Source organism: Dioscorea cayenensis, chromosome 19 (genome assembly GCF_009730915.1).
Source record: "Dioscorea cayenensis subsp. rotundata cultivar TDr96_F1 chromosome 19, TDr96_F1_v2_PseudoChromosome.rev07_lg8_w22 25.fasta, whole genome shotgun sequence".
Taxonomy (NCBI): Eukaryota; Viridiplantae; Streptophyta; class Magnoliopsida; order Dioscoreales; family Dioscoreaceae; genus Dioscorea; species Dioscorea cayenensis.
The window spans coordinates 29,446,183-29,466,724 of NC_052489.1; the positions used below are offsets into that span (position 1 = coordinate 29,446,183).

The 20,542-nt window shown below is 43.1% G+C and overlaps 1 protein-coding gene, 1 long non-coding RNA gene and 1 pseudogene across 2 annotated transcripts; all 3 read left to right on the forward strand.

The window, feature by feature from the left end:
• The first annotated feature begins 1,288 nt into the window (after positions 1 to 1,288).
• LOC120250367 lies at positions 1,289 to 1,702 on the forward strand. The gene is made up of 2 exons (XR_005532999.1): positions 1,289 to 1,494; positions 1,597 to 1,702. It is a non-coding gene; the product is annotated as an uncharacterized LOC120250367 (long non-coding RNA).
• Positions 1,703 to 2,532: 830 nt separating this feature from the next.
• Positions 2,533 to 7,579, forward strand: LOC120283382 (phytochrome A-like). Its single transcript, XM_039290054.1, is given in 9 exon segments — positions 2,533 to 2,576; positions 2,714 to 3,319; positions 3,321 to 3,380; positions 3,383 to 3,454; positions 3,456 to 5,049; positions 5,224 to 5,906; positions 5,909 to 6,042; positions 6,545 to 6,835; positions 7,193 to 7,579. Coding segments are annotated over 8 exon segments (3,402 nt in total). The 5' UTR covers positions 2,533 to 2,576; positions 2,714 to 2,989; the 3' UTR covers positions 7,431 to 7,579.
• A 472-nt stretch (positions 7,580 to 8,051) lies between these two features.
• Positions 8,052 to 11,115, forward strand: LOC120283685 (annotated as a pseudogene).
• Positions 11,116 to 20,542: the final 9,427 nt, after the last annotated feature.

The window sequence follows — 20,542 nt, forward strand, 5'->3', positions numbered from 1 at the left end:
GCCCCTCAGGAGAAGCGACTTTGGGGATGAGGACAATGTTGGCCCAGTTGATCCTTTCAAGGTTCGCCTCCCATCGTAAAAAAATCCGCACAGAGATGGAAAAAGATCCATTTTGACGATGATTCCGTAATCGCTTAAAAAATTGGATAGGGAAGCCATCAGGCCCAGGAGCCTTGTCACCACCCAACTCAAAGACGGCCAATCTCACTTCCTCAATAGTGAAAAGGGACCTCAAGAGCCGCCCTGAGTCCACCCTGCCTCTTGTGCTCCAGAAGAGTGTGGAGGTCAATCTTGTATCTCGAAGTCCTCCCAGATCCAAATTGCTGATGAAACATATCTACAAATAGCTTGCCAATCTCACTGGGTCGAGAGATCTCCCGACCAACAAGTCGTAAGGAGTTAATGAAGTTTCTATTTTTTTGCGCCATTCGCGCTACGTGAAAAGAATTTGGTATTCTCATCCCCTCCTTCACCCGGTTAAGTCCGGACCTCCGCTTCCAAAGATAGTTCTTCTTGCTTAAGGGTGTCCCCAAGTTTCTCTCTCAGAGTGTGCTCCTGATGTACTTCCTGGGGAGTGAGACACCGAGCTTCCTTCATCACATCTAACTTATCGATCTCTTGTAACAACTCCAACTTCTTTAATTTGATCGACCCAAATGAAAAATTTAGCCCAATGTCGGAGTTGTTCCTCGAGAGAGGACACCTTTTTGGCCATGATAAAAAGCCCCGCAACCCACGGGGGTCGTCAATTCCACCATCGTGAGATAAGCGCTCGGAACCCCTCCGTAGTAGTCCACGCAAGCTCAAATCTGAAAGGACGTGGATTGGTTACGATCTTGCCCATCTCAAGGCGGATAGGGACATGATCCGACCCCACTCTTGGTAGACAGTTTTGGATAATTTTTGGAAAGATCATCGTCCACTCAGAGCTAATGAGAAATCTATCAAGTTTCACCCAAATCGGATCCGATTGACCATTTGTCCAAGTGAACCGTCGCCCCATCATAGGTGGCTCTAAAAGCGACATCGCCTGCAGGAAGTCGTTAGCCTTCCTAATGTCTCCCAGATTTCGTTCCCCACCAAGTTTGTCCTCCATGGAGAAAATAGCGTTGAAGTCCCCACAGACGATCCAAGGAATAGTAGGAACACACCTAGAACTCTGAAGCTCCTCCCAGAAGGCAGGTTTTAACGACCTTGCGTTCGGACCATACACCGCAGTGCACCGCCACACAAAGTTCTCTTTCAAGGAAAGAAACTCCATGGTCAAGCTAAAGACGCCCACCTTGACTGGTTGCCCCTTAAATAAACTACCATTCCACCCAATAATAATTCCCCCTGCGGAGCCCCTCGCAGGCACATACTCAAATTGGTCCAAATTCTTCCCCCCGATTTCTCTCCACATCTCATTAGAGATCACCTCCAATTTTGATTCTTGCAGGCAACATCTTTTTTTCGTTCGTCAAAATATTTAAAAAAAACATGGCAGTCGTCCTTGTATGCTCTCTCTCTCTCTCTCTCTCTCTCTCTGTATGTGTGTGTGTGCCTACCATGTCCAATGATCTCACTTTCATCTCCTGTCTTTCTCTTTTGTTTCAGCTCTCCGTTCTCCCTCTCAAGCTGTCATCAACAGCTCCAACAAGTACAAGAAGCAATAGCGGAAGAATTGAAGTGGGTGGATTAATTTATAATTAAAAAAAAAAAATCAATCAATCGAGGCGAGGGCCTGGGAAAATAAATCGCATCTCAAGTGGGCTTTGTTTTTTTAATTGGTGCAGAGTATTATATTGTTGGTGTTGGTGTTGGTGGTGGTGCTGGCATAAAAAACTGCTGTTTTGTGATGGATTTTGTCGGCTGGGCAGTGAATTCATCGGGCATCGGTGGAGGAGGTGCCTGTTTGCCCACTCCTCTGCGCCAGCGCCAGCGCCCTCACCCACACCTTCCACAATTCGCCAGGCCATACCCGTGGTCCCGACATCCTTTTCGCCGATCGAATGCTTTGCGAGGGCTTTGACGGTGTTTGATCTTGTTTCCTTAGTATCACGGTTCCTATTTCCCTTTAATTTAATTTTCTCAAGGAGGCAAGAGTGGGGTCGGGATTCATTCTAAACTGTCTCTTTTTACTCTCTTTCTCATACACTAGAGTTTCGTAGCTTTGCACCTGCTCTTTCTCTTTTCTTTTGATCCACCACTCCATTCCGTCTATCTTTGTTTTGGCCTTTGCTGCAAAAACCAGTGTTTGTTTTCTAGAATGGAATTCCAGGTGGCTCTTTAAGATTGTTTGCCCTTTGAAAAGCTCTTCGAACTTGTGGTGGGTTGTGTCGTTCTTCGGTTCTGCCTCTACTGGACTCTTTTTGAGGTATTTGTGTTTCTTCTCATCTTGGCTTTCTTCTGCGTTTTAGGGGGATTTAGACTACTTTTCATTCTTGTACTTGCGCTGTTGATGAAAAAAAGGTGGGTTTTTGACGCACAGGTCTTCCAACGATTGAAGTTCCTTACACCCTTGCATCAAAAAGCTCTAACCTTTTCTGTGATTAGCTCTTCCACAGTCGTTGATCGAGCGTTATCTTGCCTGACCGGTGAGTTGTTGTTGTTGTTGTAATCATGCTTCTCTTTTTTCTTTTTATATGCCAGCCCTTTGATTGATCATATGTTTGCAATTTCTGCTTCAGTATACTTCTTAACATTTCTGATTTTCATGTACACCATTCTGCAGTTGATGATGCTTGGTTGTGTCAGTGCACTCTGATCCTGTGAAATATATGAATTCTAACTTTGCTGCTCTTTTTATTCTATTCCTCGAGCTGCAGCCTTCCTCTTTTGGCCTTTTGTTCAATTTGTCTCCTTGCTAACTTCCTTCATTAGCTTTCTGATTCTATTGTTTATCCCGGCTGTTGCCACTTCTTCTTAGTGTGAAATAAAACTTGTTTCAAAACATCATCTCTTTCCTAGTTCCAGTATTTCAGTTTTCTTTGATTGTCCTCAACAAACAATGTCTTCCTCTCGACCTGCAAATTCTTCTGCTAGTTCCAACAGAAGTAGACACAGCGCTAGAATCATAGCCCAGACAACGGTAGATGCCAAACTTGATGCAGAGTTTGAAGAGTTCGGTACCTCGTTTGATTATTCCCAGTCAATTGTGGCACACAAGGGATCATCTCCTGACCCCAAGAAGTCGGAGAAAGTCACTGCATACCTACAGCACATTCAGAAAGGGAAGCTAATCCAGCCGTTTGGCTGCTTGTTAGCCCTTGATGAGAAGACATTTAAGGTCATAGCTTACTCTGAGAATTCCCCGGAGATGCTCACCATGGTCAGCCGATGCTGTGCCAAGCGTAGGAGAACACCTTACGCTTGGTATCGGAACTGATGTGAGGAGCATTTTTTTACTTCTCCTAGTACTGCAGCACTGCAGAAGGCCTTAGGTTACCCGGAGGTCTCTCTTCTCAATCCTATTTTTAGTCCACTGTAAAACATCTGGTAAGCCCTTCTATGCAATCATCCATCGGGTGACTGCTTGTTTGATTGTTGATTTTGAGCCAGTGAAGCCTTCTGAGTTGCCCATGACCGCTGCGGGGGCCCTTCAATCATATAAGCTCGCTGCTAAAGCAATAGCCCGGTTGCAATCATTGCCTGGTGGTAGTATAGAGAGACTTTGTGAAACAGTGATTGAAGAAGTCTTTGAACTCACTGGCTATGACAGGGTAATGGTTTATAGGTTCCATGAAGATGACCATGGAGAGGTCTTTCGAGAAATCACAAAGCCGGGATTGGAGTCTTACCAAGGCCTGCATTATCCAGCTACAGATATTCCCCAGGCTGCTAGATTCCTTTTCCTGAAGAGCAAGATCCGGATGATTTGTGATTGTCGTGCGAGGCCTATAAAGATTTATCAAGACGAGAAGCTGCCTTCTGATCTGACCTTCTGTGGTTCTACACTTAGAGCCCCTCACAGTTGTCACTTGCAGTATATGGAGAACATGAACTCTATAGCATCTCTGGTTATGGCAGTGGTGGTGAATGAAGGGGAGGAGGAATGTGAGAACTTGGAGCCTGGACAGTCCCAGCAGCAAAAGAGGAAGAGACTTTGGGGCCTTGTTGTTTGCCATCATGAAAGCCCAAGGTTTGTTCCCTTCCCCTTAAGGTATGCCTGTGAATTCTTGATGCAGGTGTTTGCCATCCATGTCAACAAGGAATTTGATTTAGAGAATCAGCTCCGCGAGAAGAACATCCTGAAAACCCAGACACTGCTGTGTGACATGTTGCTCAGAGATGCTACACCTGTAGGCATCATGACACAGAGTCCAAATGTTATGGATCTAGTGAAATGTGATGGTGCTGCCCTTTTGTACGAAAATGAGATTTGGAGGCTTGGCTTGACCCCAACTGAAACTGAGATTAGAGACATTGCCTATTGGCTTGAAGAGAATCATATGGATTCTACAGGTTTGAGCACTGACAGTCTGCGTGATGCTGGATATCCTGCTGCTCTAACCCTTGGTGATGTAGTTTGTGGGATGGCAGCTGCCAGAATTACTTCCAAAGACATCATGTTTTGGTTTAGATCTCATACCGCTGCCGAAATCCGATGGGGAGGTGCAAAGCATGATCCCTTGGATAAAGATGATGGGAAGAGAATGCACCCAAGGTCTTCATTCAAAGCGTTCCTTGAAGCCGTAAAGATGAGGAGTGTTCCCTGGAAGGACTATGAGATGGATGCTATTCATTCCTTGCAGCTTATACTGCGAGGGACTTTCAATGATTCTGAGAATTCCAAGAGGAAGGCATCACTGGATGCTCGAATCAGTGACCTTAGAATTGAAGAAATGGTAGAATTGCAAGCGGTGACCAATGAAATGGTACGGTTGATTGAGACAGCGACCGTGCCAATCTTGGCGGTGGATGTCAATGGATTCATAAATGGGTGGAACCTGAAAATTGCTGAATTAACGGGTCTCTCGGTAGATGAAGCCATAGGGAAGCATTTGCTGTCCCTTGTAGAAGATTCTTCAGTGGAAGTTGTCAAGGAGATGCTTTTTTTGGCATTGCAGGGTAAGTATTGTGCTCCATCTCCATTTACTTGGTTCCTTGACTTCCAATTTCTATTTGTGGTCCTTCATTCATTTATTTTACAATTTACATGATATAGGGGCTGAGCTTAATTCGATTTACAAACTTGTAAATTTAAGCTGGTACCTAATTATCTTATGTATCATACATGGTTAGGGAAGGAAAAGCAGAATGTGCAATTTCAGATGAAAACTCATGGCCTTCGGAGAGATGATGGTCCTGTTATCTTGATTGTCAATGCTTGTGCAAGCCGCGACATCAATGAGAATGCAGTTGGAGTGTGCTTTGTGGCTCAAGATATGACTGGTCAAAAGATGGTCATGGACAAATTTATTCGGATTGAAGGAGATTACAAAGCTATAGTACAAAATCCTAGCCCGCTGATCCCACCTATATTTGGTGCAGATGAGTTTGGCTGGTGTTCCGAGTGGAATCCAGCCATGGCTAAGTTGTCTGGATGGAAGAGGGATGAAGTGATAGATAGGATGCTGTTGGGTGAGGTTTTCGGGAGCAGTGCAGCCTGTTGTCGTTTAAAGAACCAAGATGCATTTGTGAATCTTAGTGTGGTCATTAACAATGCCATAGCAGGCCAAGAAACAGAAAAGGCTCCCTTTGATTTTATCAGTCGTAGTGGTAAGCATGTGGAATGCCTTCTCTCGGTGACCAAGAAAGTGGATGCAGAAGGTATAGTCACCGGAGTGTTTTGCTTCTTGCATACTGCTAGTCAGGAGCTGCAACAGGTTCTCCATGTCCAGCAGCTGTCAGAGCAAACGGCCATGAAGAAACTGAAAGCTTTGTTGTATATCAGGCATGAAATAAGAAATCCTCTTTCTGGAATACATTATTTCCGAAAAAAATGATTGAGGGCACTGATTTATCTGAGGAGCAAAAAGAGCTATTGACTTCCGAGGGAGGTGCCACCAGCAGGTTAACAGAATTCTTGATGACCTGGAGCTTGAAAAACATTACAGACAGGTATCGTATCCTCTTACTCAAAAACTGATCACACTACATAAACTGATCCGAAATCTGAGAATAAGAGCCCTTGGTGCATCGAGCTTGCACTGAAACAGTGGATAGTCTGATCCGAAGGTGGTTTCGTTGATTGATTAGAGTGCTGGAGGTCCTTCTTTATGATAATCTCATATCTTCCTTCTCATAAAAAAATTTTCTGGCAATTTGCTCTGCTGGTCCTTCAATCATATTTTACATGACAATGTGCTTTCAGCATGTTTATGGAAGTCATTTCTGTTACTTGATATTATTCCATACAAAACCAGAAGAATTCAATTAACCTATAATTCTTCTATTTTGGGTACTCTGTTTATGCCAGAATTACATCCATGTGATCAAGTTTGTAGATGTTACTGATCCTTTACCATGCCAATTTTCTTCCAACAGATGTTCTTATTTCGTTTAACTTTAAAAATGATTATTTTTTGTATGCTGATAACGTTCTCTTGTCTATTATCTGCAGCTGTTTGGGTTTAGAAATGGTGGAGTTCATTCCACAGGATGTCTTGATTACTGCTGTGAGTCAAGTCATGATTGCGAGCAATGAAAAGGGTGTTCGAATAGTTAACAGTCTATCAGATAAATTCATGACTGAAGGCCTTTATGGGGATAATCTGAGGCTTCAACAGATCCTTGCTGATTTCCTGGTGGTGTCTGTGAAGTACTCTCCAAATGGAGGTCTGGTTGAAATCACTTCTGAAATAAATAAAGATCAACTGGGAAAAGATCTCCATCTAGTGCATCTGGAGCTCAGGTACCATTAACATGCTTCTTTGCAGTGCTTATGAGTTCAATGGGGGGCCAAGTGCTTCACCACAACCCTGGCTGACTAATTGATTGACTTGGCGAAATTTTTAGCATTTGATATTGTTTTTTCAATAGCTATTTGTTCCACTGGCCGGGTCTTGCAGGTATTAATATAGTTTGATAGTCCACAGACACTTGGCAAGTTAGCAAAACAATTCACAATTGCCTTTTTCGTTTGCCATTCATTCATGCATGCATGCATAGTGCTTGTACCAATGTGCCAAGTGTAGCATTTCTCTTGAGCTTTATTGGTTTTTTTCTGAATTTTTACTAACGCGTGGCTGGCCCTCCTCACCCCTTGCAGGATAACACACATGGGTAGTGGAGTGCCAGAGGAATTGCTGTCTCAAATGTTTGGAAATGGTAGTGAGCTGTCGGAGGAGGGCATCAGTCTGCTTGTGTGTAGGAAATTGTTGAAGCTCATGAATGGTGATGTCCGTTATCTCAGGGAGGCAGGCAAGTCGGCTTTTATCATCTACCTTGAGCTTGCTTCTGCCCCTGCCCCCGACAAGGCCAAAGGGACAGGCTACCCTATGGTCTGAGCTAATGCCGCCAGCTAGTCACATCAATAATATATATATATATATATATATATATGTTTTAGTTAGCTAATGTGCATCAGTCTGCTTGTGTATTGATTAATAATGTACGTACTCTCTTCAATAAGAAGAAATCAATATCATGCGGCCTTTGCTGCGCTTGAGCTTCCCACTACTGTTTTTGTGAGCGTTGTACTTGTGCCTTATTTTATTTTCTTTCTTTCATCTGTTGCTGCCTGCTGTAACTAATATCTTGCTTTGCGCCTGCAATATCACTCCTCGCATGTAGCATTAGCCTGGTCTGCTGGTCTTGCTCTTTGCTTTTTATTTTAACGCAAGTCGCTTATTCACCTTTACACCTAATATCTTTCTTTGCGCCTGCTACTTCCCTCCCTTGATAAGGTCCCTTCCAATTTTCCATGAAAGTTAAGTTGGGCAACAACAGCCAACAAACAAAACAAGCTTGTTGAAAATGTGTCAACTTTATAAAAATCATTTTATAAATAAATTTTTATCTGTGATTGTAAAGTGCTGATCACGAGGCGAGTGGGTTGTGCTGTTCAGAAGAAAGAAACATATAATATCCCATCCATCCGGATGGATGGGATTGAGATATCAGTTCAGATAGCGTTTCTGTTCTGTTATATCTCCCCCCCACTAGACTCCCTCCTTGCGGCCCGGCCCTGCCCTGCCCTGCCTGCCTGCTGGAAAATTGTTGGCGCGCGCGCTCTTCTTCCCTTCCACCGACATCACGGGCCATGGCCATGTAGCGTTGCCGAGCCCCCCCAAGAGTCAATATCACCAGCAATAGCTGCACTACCATCATCCCTCTTCTACGAATGGATCTCCAAATCCTCTGCAACTCCACCCTCTCCCTCTCATTCTCTCATTCCTTGTATCGTTTTCACTCTCATCGTCATCTCCGAATCCCCAATCTCGGCCTCAGGACGATACCATCTCCTCACAGAAACATGATTTTCACAAACGCAACCACAACCGACGCCGTTCCGCAGCCTAGAACTTCTCCGGTCCCTACCCACCAGGTCACCGTCCACGATCGTCGGCGCGGAGTTGTTCACCAATTCCTCGTGCCCGAGGTAACACTAACTCAGAGGCTACTCTCATAATGTTTCAGTCTTGGACCTTGGTTGATATATGAGGCTGTAGTGATGTAGTGATGTGCTTTTGTTGCCGCTGCTGCAGGACCAGTACATACTACACACTGCCGAGTCACAGAACATCTCATTGCCTTTCGCTTGCAGGCACGGTAATCCCTATCTCCGCCTCTCCATGCCTTTCCCAATTTTCATAACTTCTCAAGTCTGTTTCCATTCTATAATTGACATCCCAGACATTATTATGTTCTCTCATAGCATTTAATGGAGGAATACGATTGGTTTTTTTGTTCTAGAATTTTAAGGATGTATTGCTTTCTTGTTCACTTTCAATAATTATCAGCCATCAAGTCACCCTTCTTTGTTCAAGTTTGTATTTCTGTTGAAGTTTTCTATCATGCCAAAAGTTTATACTCGCCTCGGTAATATTGAGATCATCATCATTAATTTATCTTCCTTCCCCTTGTTTCTGAATATGAATATAAAATATATATATATATATATATTTGAAAAGGCGATAAATCACACAAAATATATTAGGAAAATAAGACTGTCATATGCACATAAGACTGAATATTAATACTTCTCATAATTTTTTATCTCACTTCTTTAGTTTTTTTTTATCTCATTTATCTTGGCCCATTGAAGTAAGGAGTATATATTTTATGTAACAGGTTGTTGTACTAGTTGTGCTGTTAGAGTAAAATCCGGGCAAATAAGGCAACCTGAGGCTCTCGGAATATCTGCTGAACTGAAGTCTAAGGTTTATTTGATTCATTTCTTTACAAGGCATTTGTTTTGCTCTTCTTGTAAAATTTGCTCCACTCTACCTTTTGCCTTTGTGATCTCAAATGTTTTTTTCTTTTCAGGTTGAATTTCATGTTATTCTTCATGATGCAAGGCTTATCAAATTCCTACTTATTTAAATGAAACGTTGTTGAACTCATGATTCATTTTAAAATCACGCATTATAATAATTTAAGGTTTTAAACTTTTAGTTGCAAAGTTTGGACCCTTTTACATGTGAGTCTAGAATGACGAATTTGGGAAGCCACTAATGAAGTATCTTGTTAGCTATGTGGTGGGAGCACTTAGAACGCAAAGTTTTCTGTGATCTATGCAAAACCTTTATTGTAAGAGAACAAATTACATATCACTTTCATCCCTCCATGTTAGCATTATCTTAAAAATGATCAGCGATAAATGACAATGACCTATTTCAGGCAGTTTCTATTATTACTGTTGTTGTTATTGTTACTGCTATTACTATTGTTACTGTTTTTTTGTTTTTTTGGTTCTGTTTCCTTTGTTAAATCTTGATTTTATATATATATACTTTTTGACCTCTCCTTTTTTTCCTTCATATTTGTTTGATGGGTTCAACATGATGTGGAATTAATATTCTTTATCAAAGGCGAAATTATTGTTTTTTTATTACTTTCAGGGCTATGCATTACTTCTGTGTAGGGTTCCCATCTTCTGATCTAGAAGTGGAAACACAAGACGAGGATGAGGTACCATGACACATGGAAGATGCATCCATGAATTTGTTTTTATTTTTTATTTTTACTTTGAAAAGTGGGTAAATGACATTGCATTGAAATAATGCATCCCTTAATTTCTGCCTTGCAAGTCCTTAAAATTCTTCTGATAAAGCAAATATATGCATATATATATATATATACATATCCATGAAAACCCCTGACTGTCTTCTGTCTTCAGGTCTACTGGCTTCAATTTGAAGATATTTTTGCCCGAGGGCCTATTGTGAGTGTGTTGAACCTATGTGCTTGAGACATAAAATTATTACATTGAAAGAAGGCATGCATGCATGCTCCAAATTTTTTTACTTGTGCATGTTCAAAAAGCTGTTCCTATATAGTACTTGCATTACAATTGCTTCATCTTTTCTAATTTATTTTAGCTAGAAAGTGGTACAGTCAAAATGGAGATGATAACCAGGAATTAAATGAGTCCAATGTCGCGAGCCATCATGATAGTTGCTTCAGATGTTGCCTGTTTTGGTCTGTTGAATTTTTGTTCTTAGGGTGCAAAGATTAACATCATTGAGACTTCATGTTGCCTTGCAAATGACTAGGGCGGGTAAAATAATTCTTGTGTCCTTGCTGGTCTGAGACGTTCTGAAAATTATTGAAAGTAACTAGCGGCTCAAATTTGAAAACTGATCCCTTGAACAATCTGGACTGGGTGATTTTGTTTCATAGTCTACTAATAATTTTAAAAAAGATCATATCACCATTTTTCTTCCCAGTTGTGTACCAGTTTTAAGTTGCTCCTGTGACTGCTGGCCATTAGTCTCTGAATTTATTATTATTATTTCCTTCTTGTTCTTCAGGAAAGGGATGACTATGCACTGGAGTTGGCCTTGGCTGATGAGTGATGCAAGCTCAGAACTGTAGACGGCTGAAATACTTAATTCCTTTTGAGACCAATTCTTATCTCAGCTTATAAGTATGTGTTGTCAGGCTTTGATTTCAGCAATTGTTTGTTTCCTTGTTGCCCAGAACATTTAGAGTTACATGATTATGCCTTGCTAGCCGGTAGTTGATGAATTCTGTATTACTACTGCATGTAAATCACCGAGAGAGGCAACAGAATCTAAATATTTCACTTTTGTTAATGGAATATGTTGTGGTGATCTCTGAACCTTTTGCTATTCCTGTATTGCATATGAAGGGACGCAGATAGTTTGTGGCCAAAAATGCTGGTGTCTTGGGTTTTGGTCCCTTTGGATGAGTTATGATGGTAATATTAAAAATACAAAATAATTATATTCACAGGCATATACTTTGGCGCGCGCGCACATATACATAAATGATGATAATTTAAAGGGAAAATTACATTCGGCGCAGCGTTTCCTGAAACTTAAGGTGTTTTTGGCCAATTTACTGAATTTAGGGAAAATTCTTTGATGGCTCTCGTAATTTTGAAAACTTACAGCACCCTCTATTTTTACACGGACCCAGTGCGCGTTAGTGTGCAGGTGAGCGCATTTGTCTGGGCACCTACTCCCAGATTCAACTGGAAATGTGTCCATTAGCTGTGAAATCCAGGTTTTGGCGTGAAAATGGTGGGAAAGGAAAGCCAGCCGAAATCGATCGTATTGACTGAGAACTACAACTTGGTTTCGCGTTTAATATTTACTAGTGTGTTTTAGCTAATTCCTTCATTATCCAGGTGTAATACTTCACGTCCCTGGTTTCGCGTTGTGCTTACATCGTGTAACTAATCGTATTAACGTAGAGTCTCAGAAATCTACTACTTGATAAAGCGGGTGATCTTTGTTTGGGCCGAGTATTGAATTCGTTTGGCGGTGTGCGATGGCGGAGTGTAGGGATATAGTATCGTCATGTCGAGTAATTAGTAGCGGCGTTAAAAGTTCGTACTGCAGTAACGTAATTTCAGAACACACCGTCGTTCTGGCATCCAGTCGATGTCGTTGTGTCGTTTAAAACTCTCGGATCTGAGAGGTGGGCTAGCATGGAATTCACAGCTAAATAGCTAGGATAAGACCAGAGTATCAGATGACCAGACACGCCGTCGTCCGCCATTCATTACCCATCATCCTCCTCTTCCGGTGAATGACTGACCGCATGTCCAGAAAGGATGTTTTCGTGAGCGCCTTGCTCCTTGAGAATCGTTTAGCGCTTGATCGCGCATGACGAGTCAAAAGCTATTTTCTGCCCAGGTTGAAATGCTCCTACAGGTGCGCGGATGCGGAGGATTAACCCGGTGATTGGATGGCCAGGCGCAGTTTAGCGAGCAGTTTTAGAGCTTGGGTATGAGGCACGCGTGTTACGTCATTCATTTCGCAGGATTCTCGAGAGGAGGAGATCGGAAACATCGGCTTTAAACGCGACGATATTTGCTCGCACTTGAAACACATTTACGTCCCAAAGAGCATTACGTGCGATATGTCTGGCCCTTCGATTACGTGTTTGCTTCTGCGGGATCTTACGGTTTCAAGTCTCGGAAGCCGCTGACACGGTGATTAATAGTCGTTTTCGTAGATGGCAGCTGTGTTGTTTACGCTTTTAATGTTGTATGCGTTGTGCGGGGTCGAGTTGAGTCTGGCGTGTTGCTCTACGACCCGCGTGAGCATTCGAGATGTCGGGGCGCTGTGTGTGGGTGCTCATCTGTCAGTCGTGAGTGTCGAAATCCGGCCGGACGTTGTGGCTGTTAGCAAATGTTGTATCTCTTTGTATGACAAAAGCAGGGACAGGCTTGTTTGGTATGTAGAACTTACGAAATTTAAGCATGGGCGCAAGTAGAGCAAAGCGATGTGGGAAACGCAAAGAGCGTCGTTGTAACTTGATAGATCACAATCGTAAATATGTTTAAGCAGTAGAAGCGGTGTTTTAAGAAAAAGTTACTAACTACTTAGCGGCGAGCCAGTGTATAGCGATGGAAAAAGTGACTTTTCTTTCGAGTTTACTCTTTCCATGATGACCAGATGTTTAAGAAAATCACGTAAAGATGTTTTGAGCGGTGACTGGGTAGATCGTACAAATGCTTCATTGTGATGTATCGGTAGAAGCGTTGATTTTCGCTGATAACGTATTATTTAAATGATATAGACTTTAGTTAAGCCGTTCTTAGTTTTTAAACACTATATCTATGCTTAAGCCAAAACAGCAGCGTTTAACGGGAGACTCATATTCGAGTTGAAGCTTTCGTTGAGATGTGCATATAATTCGCCATGACGATGGCAGTATATTTCTGCCCTTGGGATGGAGAAAAATCGCGTCCAATCGTCACGTCTGGTCCCAACCTCTGTCGCATTTTAGCTGATGCGGCTGCTTTCTTCGGCTGCTTTGTTTGTTCTTTCGTCCTCTTCTTCTTCTACTAGACCCGTTCGTTTTTGTTCTTCATTTCATTTTGGTTTTACGCTTTGGTATTAGTATATTATGGAGTTTTTGTGAGTATTCTTATAATGCGGGAGGGAGAGTCTTCAATATTCTGGCTCGGACTTCTTAGAGTTGGTGTGAGATATATGTGATGAGTCAAGTCTCTTGTCGGGGTTAAGTTCATCGCTGAGATGGATATAAAGCAGTTTGCCCGATGAGCGATGTTGGCTTAGTGAGGATATGTCGCGTCGCTCACGAAATCCCGAATGTCATGTAGTTGATCTTGTCGTCGAGGCGAAAATGTGCGTTACTAGAATCCTAATGAAAGCGAGGTTTTTACTCGTTGTAAGTTCCTTTCTCTTTTAATTGTTTCGAGTGTTATGCAGGAGTCGGGTAGTGTTTAAATATGTAAAAGTGCATTTAGTTAACATCTTGTACTAGTCCTTTCACGTTGTTGGTTAATTGCTTAAGTATTTAATTTAACGTTTAAATATTGTCAGTTATCACTCAGCATTATATTCTCAAGCTTAACGTATTGATCTTTTCATTTTGTGAAAGTGTTGGCGAGAATTCGGATTCTGCAGAGTGCTCCGATTCGTTCCGTGGTGACCACGGCGGGCGTGGGATGTCTTCATTCCTTGTCGGATCATTACGAAGTGCTTTCGTTGGATATTGGACAGACGTTTTTGTGATGTCGAACATTTCGGATGTACTTGAAATCATGACAATCAAAGGAATTTTGACTTCGAAATTCGTAAGAAGCGAAAAACGTCGGGTGGTAGATGGAATGCTGTGCTTGGAGTGGTTTGTCGTTAGCGCCTTCGTCATCAAAGAGTATAACAAAAATACTTTCGGAATCAAGACGATCAACGCGTCGCACGCTTGCGGTGGTGGCGTGAGGTTGGCGTCGTGTCCGAAAGCGTCGAAAAATGGGTTAGCCTTGCGAGTGATTCGAGCTCGGATGCGTCCCTTATGCGAGGCCATTCGAGCGTTCGGGAAAGGGACGATGTTGCGAGACATGGTGTCCACATACCATCTGGCGAGCTTGGTTGGGAAAAGCGTACGCGGGTGATCCTCGGCGGTGACGTCTCCGGCCCTAAAGTTGTTTGCTTTGGTATGTGGATAAGGTCGGGTGAGACAAATCCGGCCGGCGTTGCGATCGTGGAAAGAGGCGGTGATCGTTTTAAGCGTCGCATTCTTTTGCTTCGTAGCGTGTATTGTGGGATTGAGAGGGCTTGCGGGGCGCTACTTTGTTTCTCGATGGTACCGCCTCCTTGGAAAATATCGAGTGATGCATCTCAAGATTGCGCGAGGGAAAGATGGAAACAATGGTTTTTCACGTCGCCTTCGGTATAGTCGACCAGCGAGACCGATGCCGATTGGACTTGGTTCAGTATCTAAGTTAGGGGATGCCTTATCGAGGATGGAGATTATCGTGAGATAATTACGCTTCGTTTGAGAGCGAGTCGAGGGGCCTAGTGGTGTGATTGCGAGTCTTCCCTCTATACCGCCCATGCATCTGTCTTGACATTTTGGAGGCCAATTTATGAAAGCGATGTCGGACTTGGGAAGGCGTTGAGGGAGAATCTTGGATCTATATGCTTCCGCATTGCGTGGGCATCCGCGGCTAAGATTCGATAATCATAGTGAATGAGCTGCGAGTCGCATCACCGAGAAGCTCATCGTTCGGTTGATTAATAAATCGGATATGGCACGTGGTCGGGAATTATTTGTTCGGGAGGGTGATCGTTGGGGTGAGGATGTGATTCAAGCGTCGTGAGATCGTTCGATGCTTGGATCAAGGAAGGTGGTCGTTTACTGGGTGGCGAAAATGGTCGGCTTCATAAGGTCTGCGAATGTTGGTTTACACTTAACGTTTAGTGTTACCCTTTAAACGTTCTCGATCTTTGTTTAATTAAACTTTTTACGACTTTAAAATAGTAATCCTTTTCGTTTAAAATATTCCTGATAATGTTTAACCATGTTTTACGAATTATTTAACCATCGTTGTCTTTGTTTAACCTTATTTTGCGAGGTTGAAGTTGATGCGCATGTTATGTAGCGGCGTGAACACAGCGAACAAATGGGAGACCTATTTATGCCGGACATACATTCGAAGGTAGAGATCATTGTTGAGGGCGGTAGAAATCTTACGTGTGTGGTCGTGTGTCGATGATCGTTCGACAGTGATCGACCGGTCCTGACATGACTCTATGGATCTACGCCATCGAGAACTTGTGTCATATCGTAGGGTGGCCGGTTTATGAGTATCCCTTGCGAGCACGCTTCTTGTAACTGATAATCGAGACGGGAGCACCAGCGTACATCGATTTATTAGCGGGTGCTTCAGCGTCGACAATTACAAGTGGCGTACGAGGAAGCTATATTCCCGTACCGAAGCGATGGCGTACCTTGAGAAGGCGGCACAGGCGGCCCTGAGGCGAAAAGGATCGAGTCGCATGGCGTTTGATGTCCAGCGAGTTACATTGCGGCCATTGCCGTGGATCCGGTCGCGATCGTAGATCTTTCGATGAAGCGATCGCCCGACTAGGCGTTGTAAATCAAGCCCAGCGATGACGGGGAAACATTGTGATGATGGGTAGCTTTCTATATTTAAACTCTTACTCTTTACTGCGAATTGAATGTATTTAAGCGGAGGCGTTGTTATTTTAAAGCGAATACTGTCTAATTTGAAACATTTCATTTGATGTTTAAAGCGATATATAGTATATTTAAAACAATGAAGATTGAAATGTACACTGATTAGAACAGTCAAATTAAACAATGAAATGAGAGCGAATAGAATTTAACACCTTTACAATTCAAAACAAACAAAATTTACGTTAAGATATCTCAGTCGTACTCTTTGAACGACAAAGCGATGAATTGAATTTGTCGGTTCACGTTCGAAAACAAAATTGACGTTCGGATATACGAGGACATGATTCTTTGAAACCGAAATTTAACCGCTTGTGATGACCCTTTATGCGTAGGCAGCAGAAATTTTACTCACTCCCTCATAAGTATCACGGGTAACATACCTGTAATCGAGGTAAGGGCGATGCAGCTGCGGTAAATTTTTAGTCGGACGTAATTAAAGAACTTACCATGTCCAGCCGTCCTTATGTCGTACCGGACGTGAAGAATAACTGCTTATTCTTGTTTATCATTGTCGGGACAACGGCTTTGTGGAAGTGGCCGTTCGTGATTATCGGAGGATGACAATTTTGAACTTAAATGCGGTTCTTGTGCGGCATCCCCGATCATAGCCATACGTATATTGTGTCGTATGCGTCGTCACCTTTGGCGTAAAGCAGTATGAGCGGTGCGGTGATGGGCGGCGCTTCTTGTAAGGATATGGCTCTTTGCTTCGGCGACTTTTTGTATTATGCATCTGAGCGTCCATCACATCATCGATGACCCAGTCTCGCTTCCCTCGAGCGGTGTGTATAATTTGCTCGCGTGTGGTCTTGGCAGTCGTCATTCTTCCACTGCGGCGATTGCTAAGGATTAGCGATAGCGAGATATAATAAAGATCGCTATTGTCAAATATTTAAAATGATATTACTCGATTGTTACGTGATATTATATATAATTAAGCGTTAAGTAGACAAATTAAATGATAACGTAAAGGTATTAAACACTATTAGGTAATAGTTAAACACTATAATAAAAACCTTTAAACAATATCATAAAAACTTTGCACTTACCCGTCCATAGGCGGGTTGAGGGAAAGATCCTCATCGACTCCTGCTTTCGTGTTGTTAAAACGACTCGGGTCGACCCATTTTGTTCTTCTGTGAATAAAAAGCTTTCCGAGCCAAAATGCAGTCCGATTTTTGATTGGCCTTGATCATCTCTCTCGTTGCTCGATCGGGGTCTTGATGACATCTTCCTTCGATCGCGGGGACGATGGCGACAGACATCAGCTGCCGAACTCACGCGTCCTTACATGGTTGTTCTTGTTGTAGGGAATGTGTAAAAGCCCCGATCAGAGGGGCGACCGGTGACAACATCGACCATGAACCACATCCTTACATGGTTCTTGTTGTAGGTGGGATTGTGTCCTACTTAGGCTGCGATGCTTGTCGACGCGTGACGCGACCAGCAGCGGATTCGACGATCTTCTCGACCGTGGCCGTGACAACAACATCGTTGGGAGATACACCCTTAACTTGTTCTTGATCTTGATTGTGTCCATCTTTGATCGCTTGATCTCGTGACGAGTTCAGCAGAGTCGATTTCATCGAGGAAAGAGTCAGCGACCTTCTCAGCGGTCAGCGACGCACATCATCTGATGTCGCTTCCGATCTGACATCGGCGCCGATGGTGTTGCTGTGATCGATTGGCTGGCGGTGGAAACGGAAGGCGATATTGTTCTCCTCTTTTGCATGAGTCTCTTCGAATGTGGCACGCCTTGGAATGACCTTCCAGATGATGTACGTACGTCGTCAAATTCCGGCGCCTCGTTAAATCCGGGTGCTTGATTTTCGAGGATGGCGGCCGGTTGTGAAACGTCTTCGGCGCCTCGACCACGGCGGCAGCCGAGAAACTCGGTCGTCAATATCTAGCGTACTGCGTAAAAGTTCGCGGTGAGCATCTTCGCCCTAGTGTCCGCGTTGATTTCACCGGTGATTTGTGCCATCAGTAGAGATGGTGCCACAATCGGAGGGACTATCGTTGTCGTGGTGAGGGGTTGTTGCGATGCTGGGGTAGGGGAGGGAGCTCTGCGGCGTCGGGGATTGCGTCTTGGCGTGGTGGGAGTGATGAGAGCGATCCGTGGCAGCGATAGAGGTCATCCTCTCGTCCACGCCGAGCAAGTGGTTCGGGAGCGATGGCGTCCGTCGAGTCGGGTTGGCCCCGACAAATATTTCTTCTTGACATTCAGCGGAATCATCTCGGGAAACTAACATATGTAAACGAACAATTTCGGTAGAAATCATTCGTTTTAAACTATAAAAACTATATTTAAGCAGTGTTTATATATTTAAGCGTTATAGAATATAATTAAGCGGAGAACAAAATATTTAAACCCGGTATGAATAAGTTTTTAAGCGGTAAATACTAAAGTTAAGCGCTAAATAAAATGTTTAAACATTAAAGACTTATGTTAAACATTGTCCATGATTTATTACCTCTTTTCCATCGGCGATGACAAAGCTCGTTTCTACAGTCGCTTGCTTCAGGTGAAAGTACTTTCACCGTAGTAGCGGCGATCCTTGGGATCTTGCAGAAGCGGACTTTCTTCCCGTTACGGTCATTTCGTAAAAACGGACGTTAAGCGCGGCCAAAGCGACCCTTCAGTGTACCACTATGTTGGTCTTCTTCCAGGCGCATCTATCTTGCGCTCGGGCGACAGCTTGTGGAATATCCTCCATAGCCGGCAGTAAATCGTCGCTGCGCCCATGCGTGTCGCCCCGATGGGTCGGTAGATCGTCGGCGTAATCAGCGATCGATTCGGGCAAACGGCGTGATGTATTTGGGAAGAGGGGCTGTCCCACGAGAGTGCAGCATCGAGAGTTTGACAAAATTATCTTCTTCTCCCTCTGTCGAACAAGTTGCAGCGAGTGCTCTTGATGGAGTAGTACGTGTCTCTCATAGGGTCTTTGATAGAATCACAGCCCTTGAGGCGACACGGTTTTCTTCTTACGAAAGACCAGCTGCGTCGCCGTCATGACGCGAGACCAGAGAGCGAGGGCCACATCTTGAGGTGCGAAACTTCGGCGAGGCTTTCCCGATCCACGAATTTATTGAGTGCGACCATACGTGCTCTGCGAAAAGAAACAAGAAAGGCCCTACTCTTGGTATATGAGCTTCGACTCGATGAGCAGCTATAGCGGTGTCCTTGAATAATCTCCCGGTAGTCGAGGGGTCGTGTTATCTTTCGATTGACTAAGGTCTCATGAGCCGGTGTCGAAATAGCATCGCCCGTTAACTAGGTTGACCGCCCGTAATCACGAAAGCTGCGACGATAACAACACATTCGACATGCGGTATTGACAAAGTTTAGCGGAAATATAAGGTTTTTAAGCGGTAAACTCTCGGGTTATTAAGCAGGAGATATAACATGTTAAGCAGAGACAACAAATTTTTAAAGCTGTAACATCTCGTTTCTTAAGCGTCGACCTCCTTTGTAAAGCTAACGCATCATGATCAAGCGAAAGGGAAATGTACATTATAAATATTACGCAATCATATGATCGAAAAACTATTTCGATAGTGTATACATCTGAAAATGCAAAAACAAAACAAAACCCCGGTAGAAATCTCCTATGAACTAACAAAACCTCGGTAGAAATCCCCTATGAGACTTGATATCTTCCAACAAAAAGCAGGGAGCACAAAAACAAAACCGAAAAATCTTTCTTTGTATGAGCAGGTTAACATAAAACCATACTCGATACCTTAGATTACAAAGCAGTGAAATAGGCGACTAGTTGCGTGGGGACTTCTCCTTGAGATCTGGGTGGAAAGGGAAAGGCGATGAAATGCTAATTACGGAGGCTTGGCAGTAGAGAACAACTTGAGAGCGACTTGAAATGGAAAAAGGCGAAGGCGTGAGTTGAGAAAAAGCAAAGTAAGCTAGCTCCGATAAATTACGTCTCCGGGATTACCCTACGGAAAACCGCCCACTTTTCTCTCAAAGTCGCTGAGATGAGCTGCGACCCACGACTCCCCATGCTGAGGAGCATTTTTACGTCCAAAAATTTGAAACTCACTCAGGGTTCAGCATCCAGATTCTGGGGTTTGGGGGTTTGAAAAAGCATGAGAGTTTAAAAGGAGGGATTTTTGGGGATTGCAAAACTAGCGGGTGTTTTAGCGATTTCTGAGCTTAAAAAGGTTTTTAGCGATTTCCACTATTTATAAACAATAATAATAATAATAATAGAAGAAAAATCATCAACATACCGAAAAAATAGAAGAAAAATCATCAACATACATAAAAAAATATATATATATATATATATATATATATATATATATATATATATAAAGGATCATGAATATATAAAAAGAGATGGTGTCTTCTTAACAGTACCATTAACGATATCCGAGTATGGTATGTTGTCCAATTAAATTATTATGGTGTGTTCGAGGGTTATAGTTTAGGATTTTTTTGAGTTCGATAAAT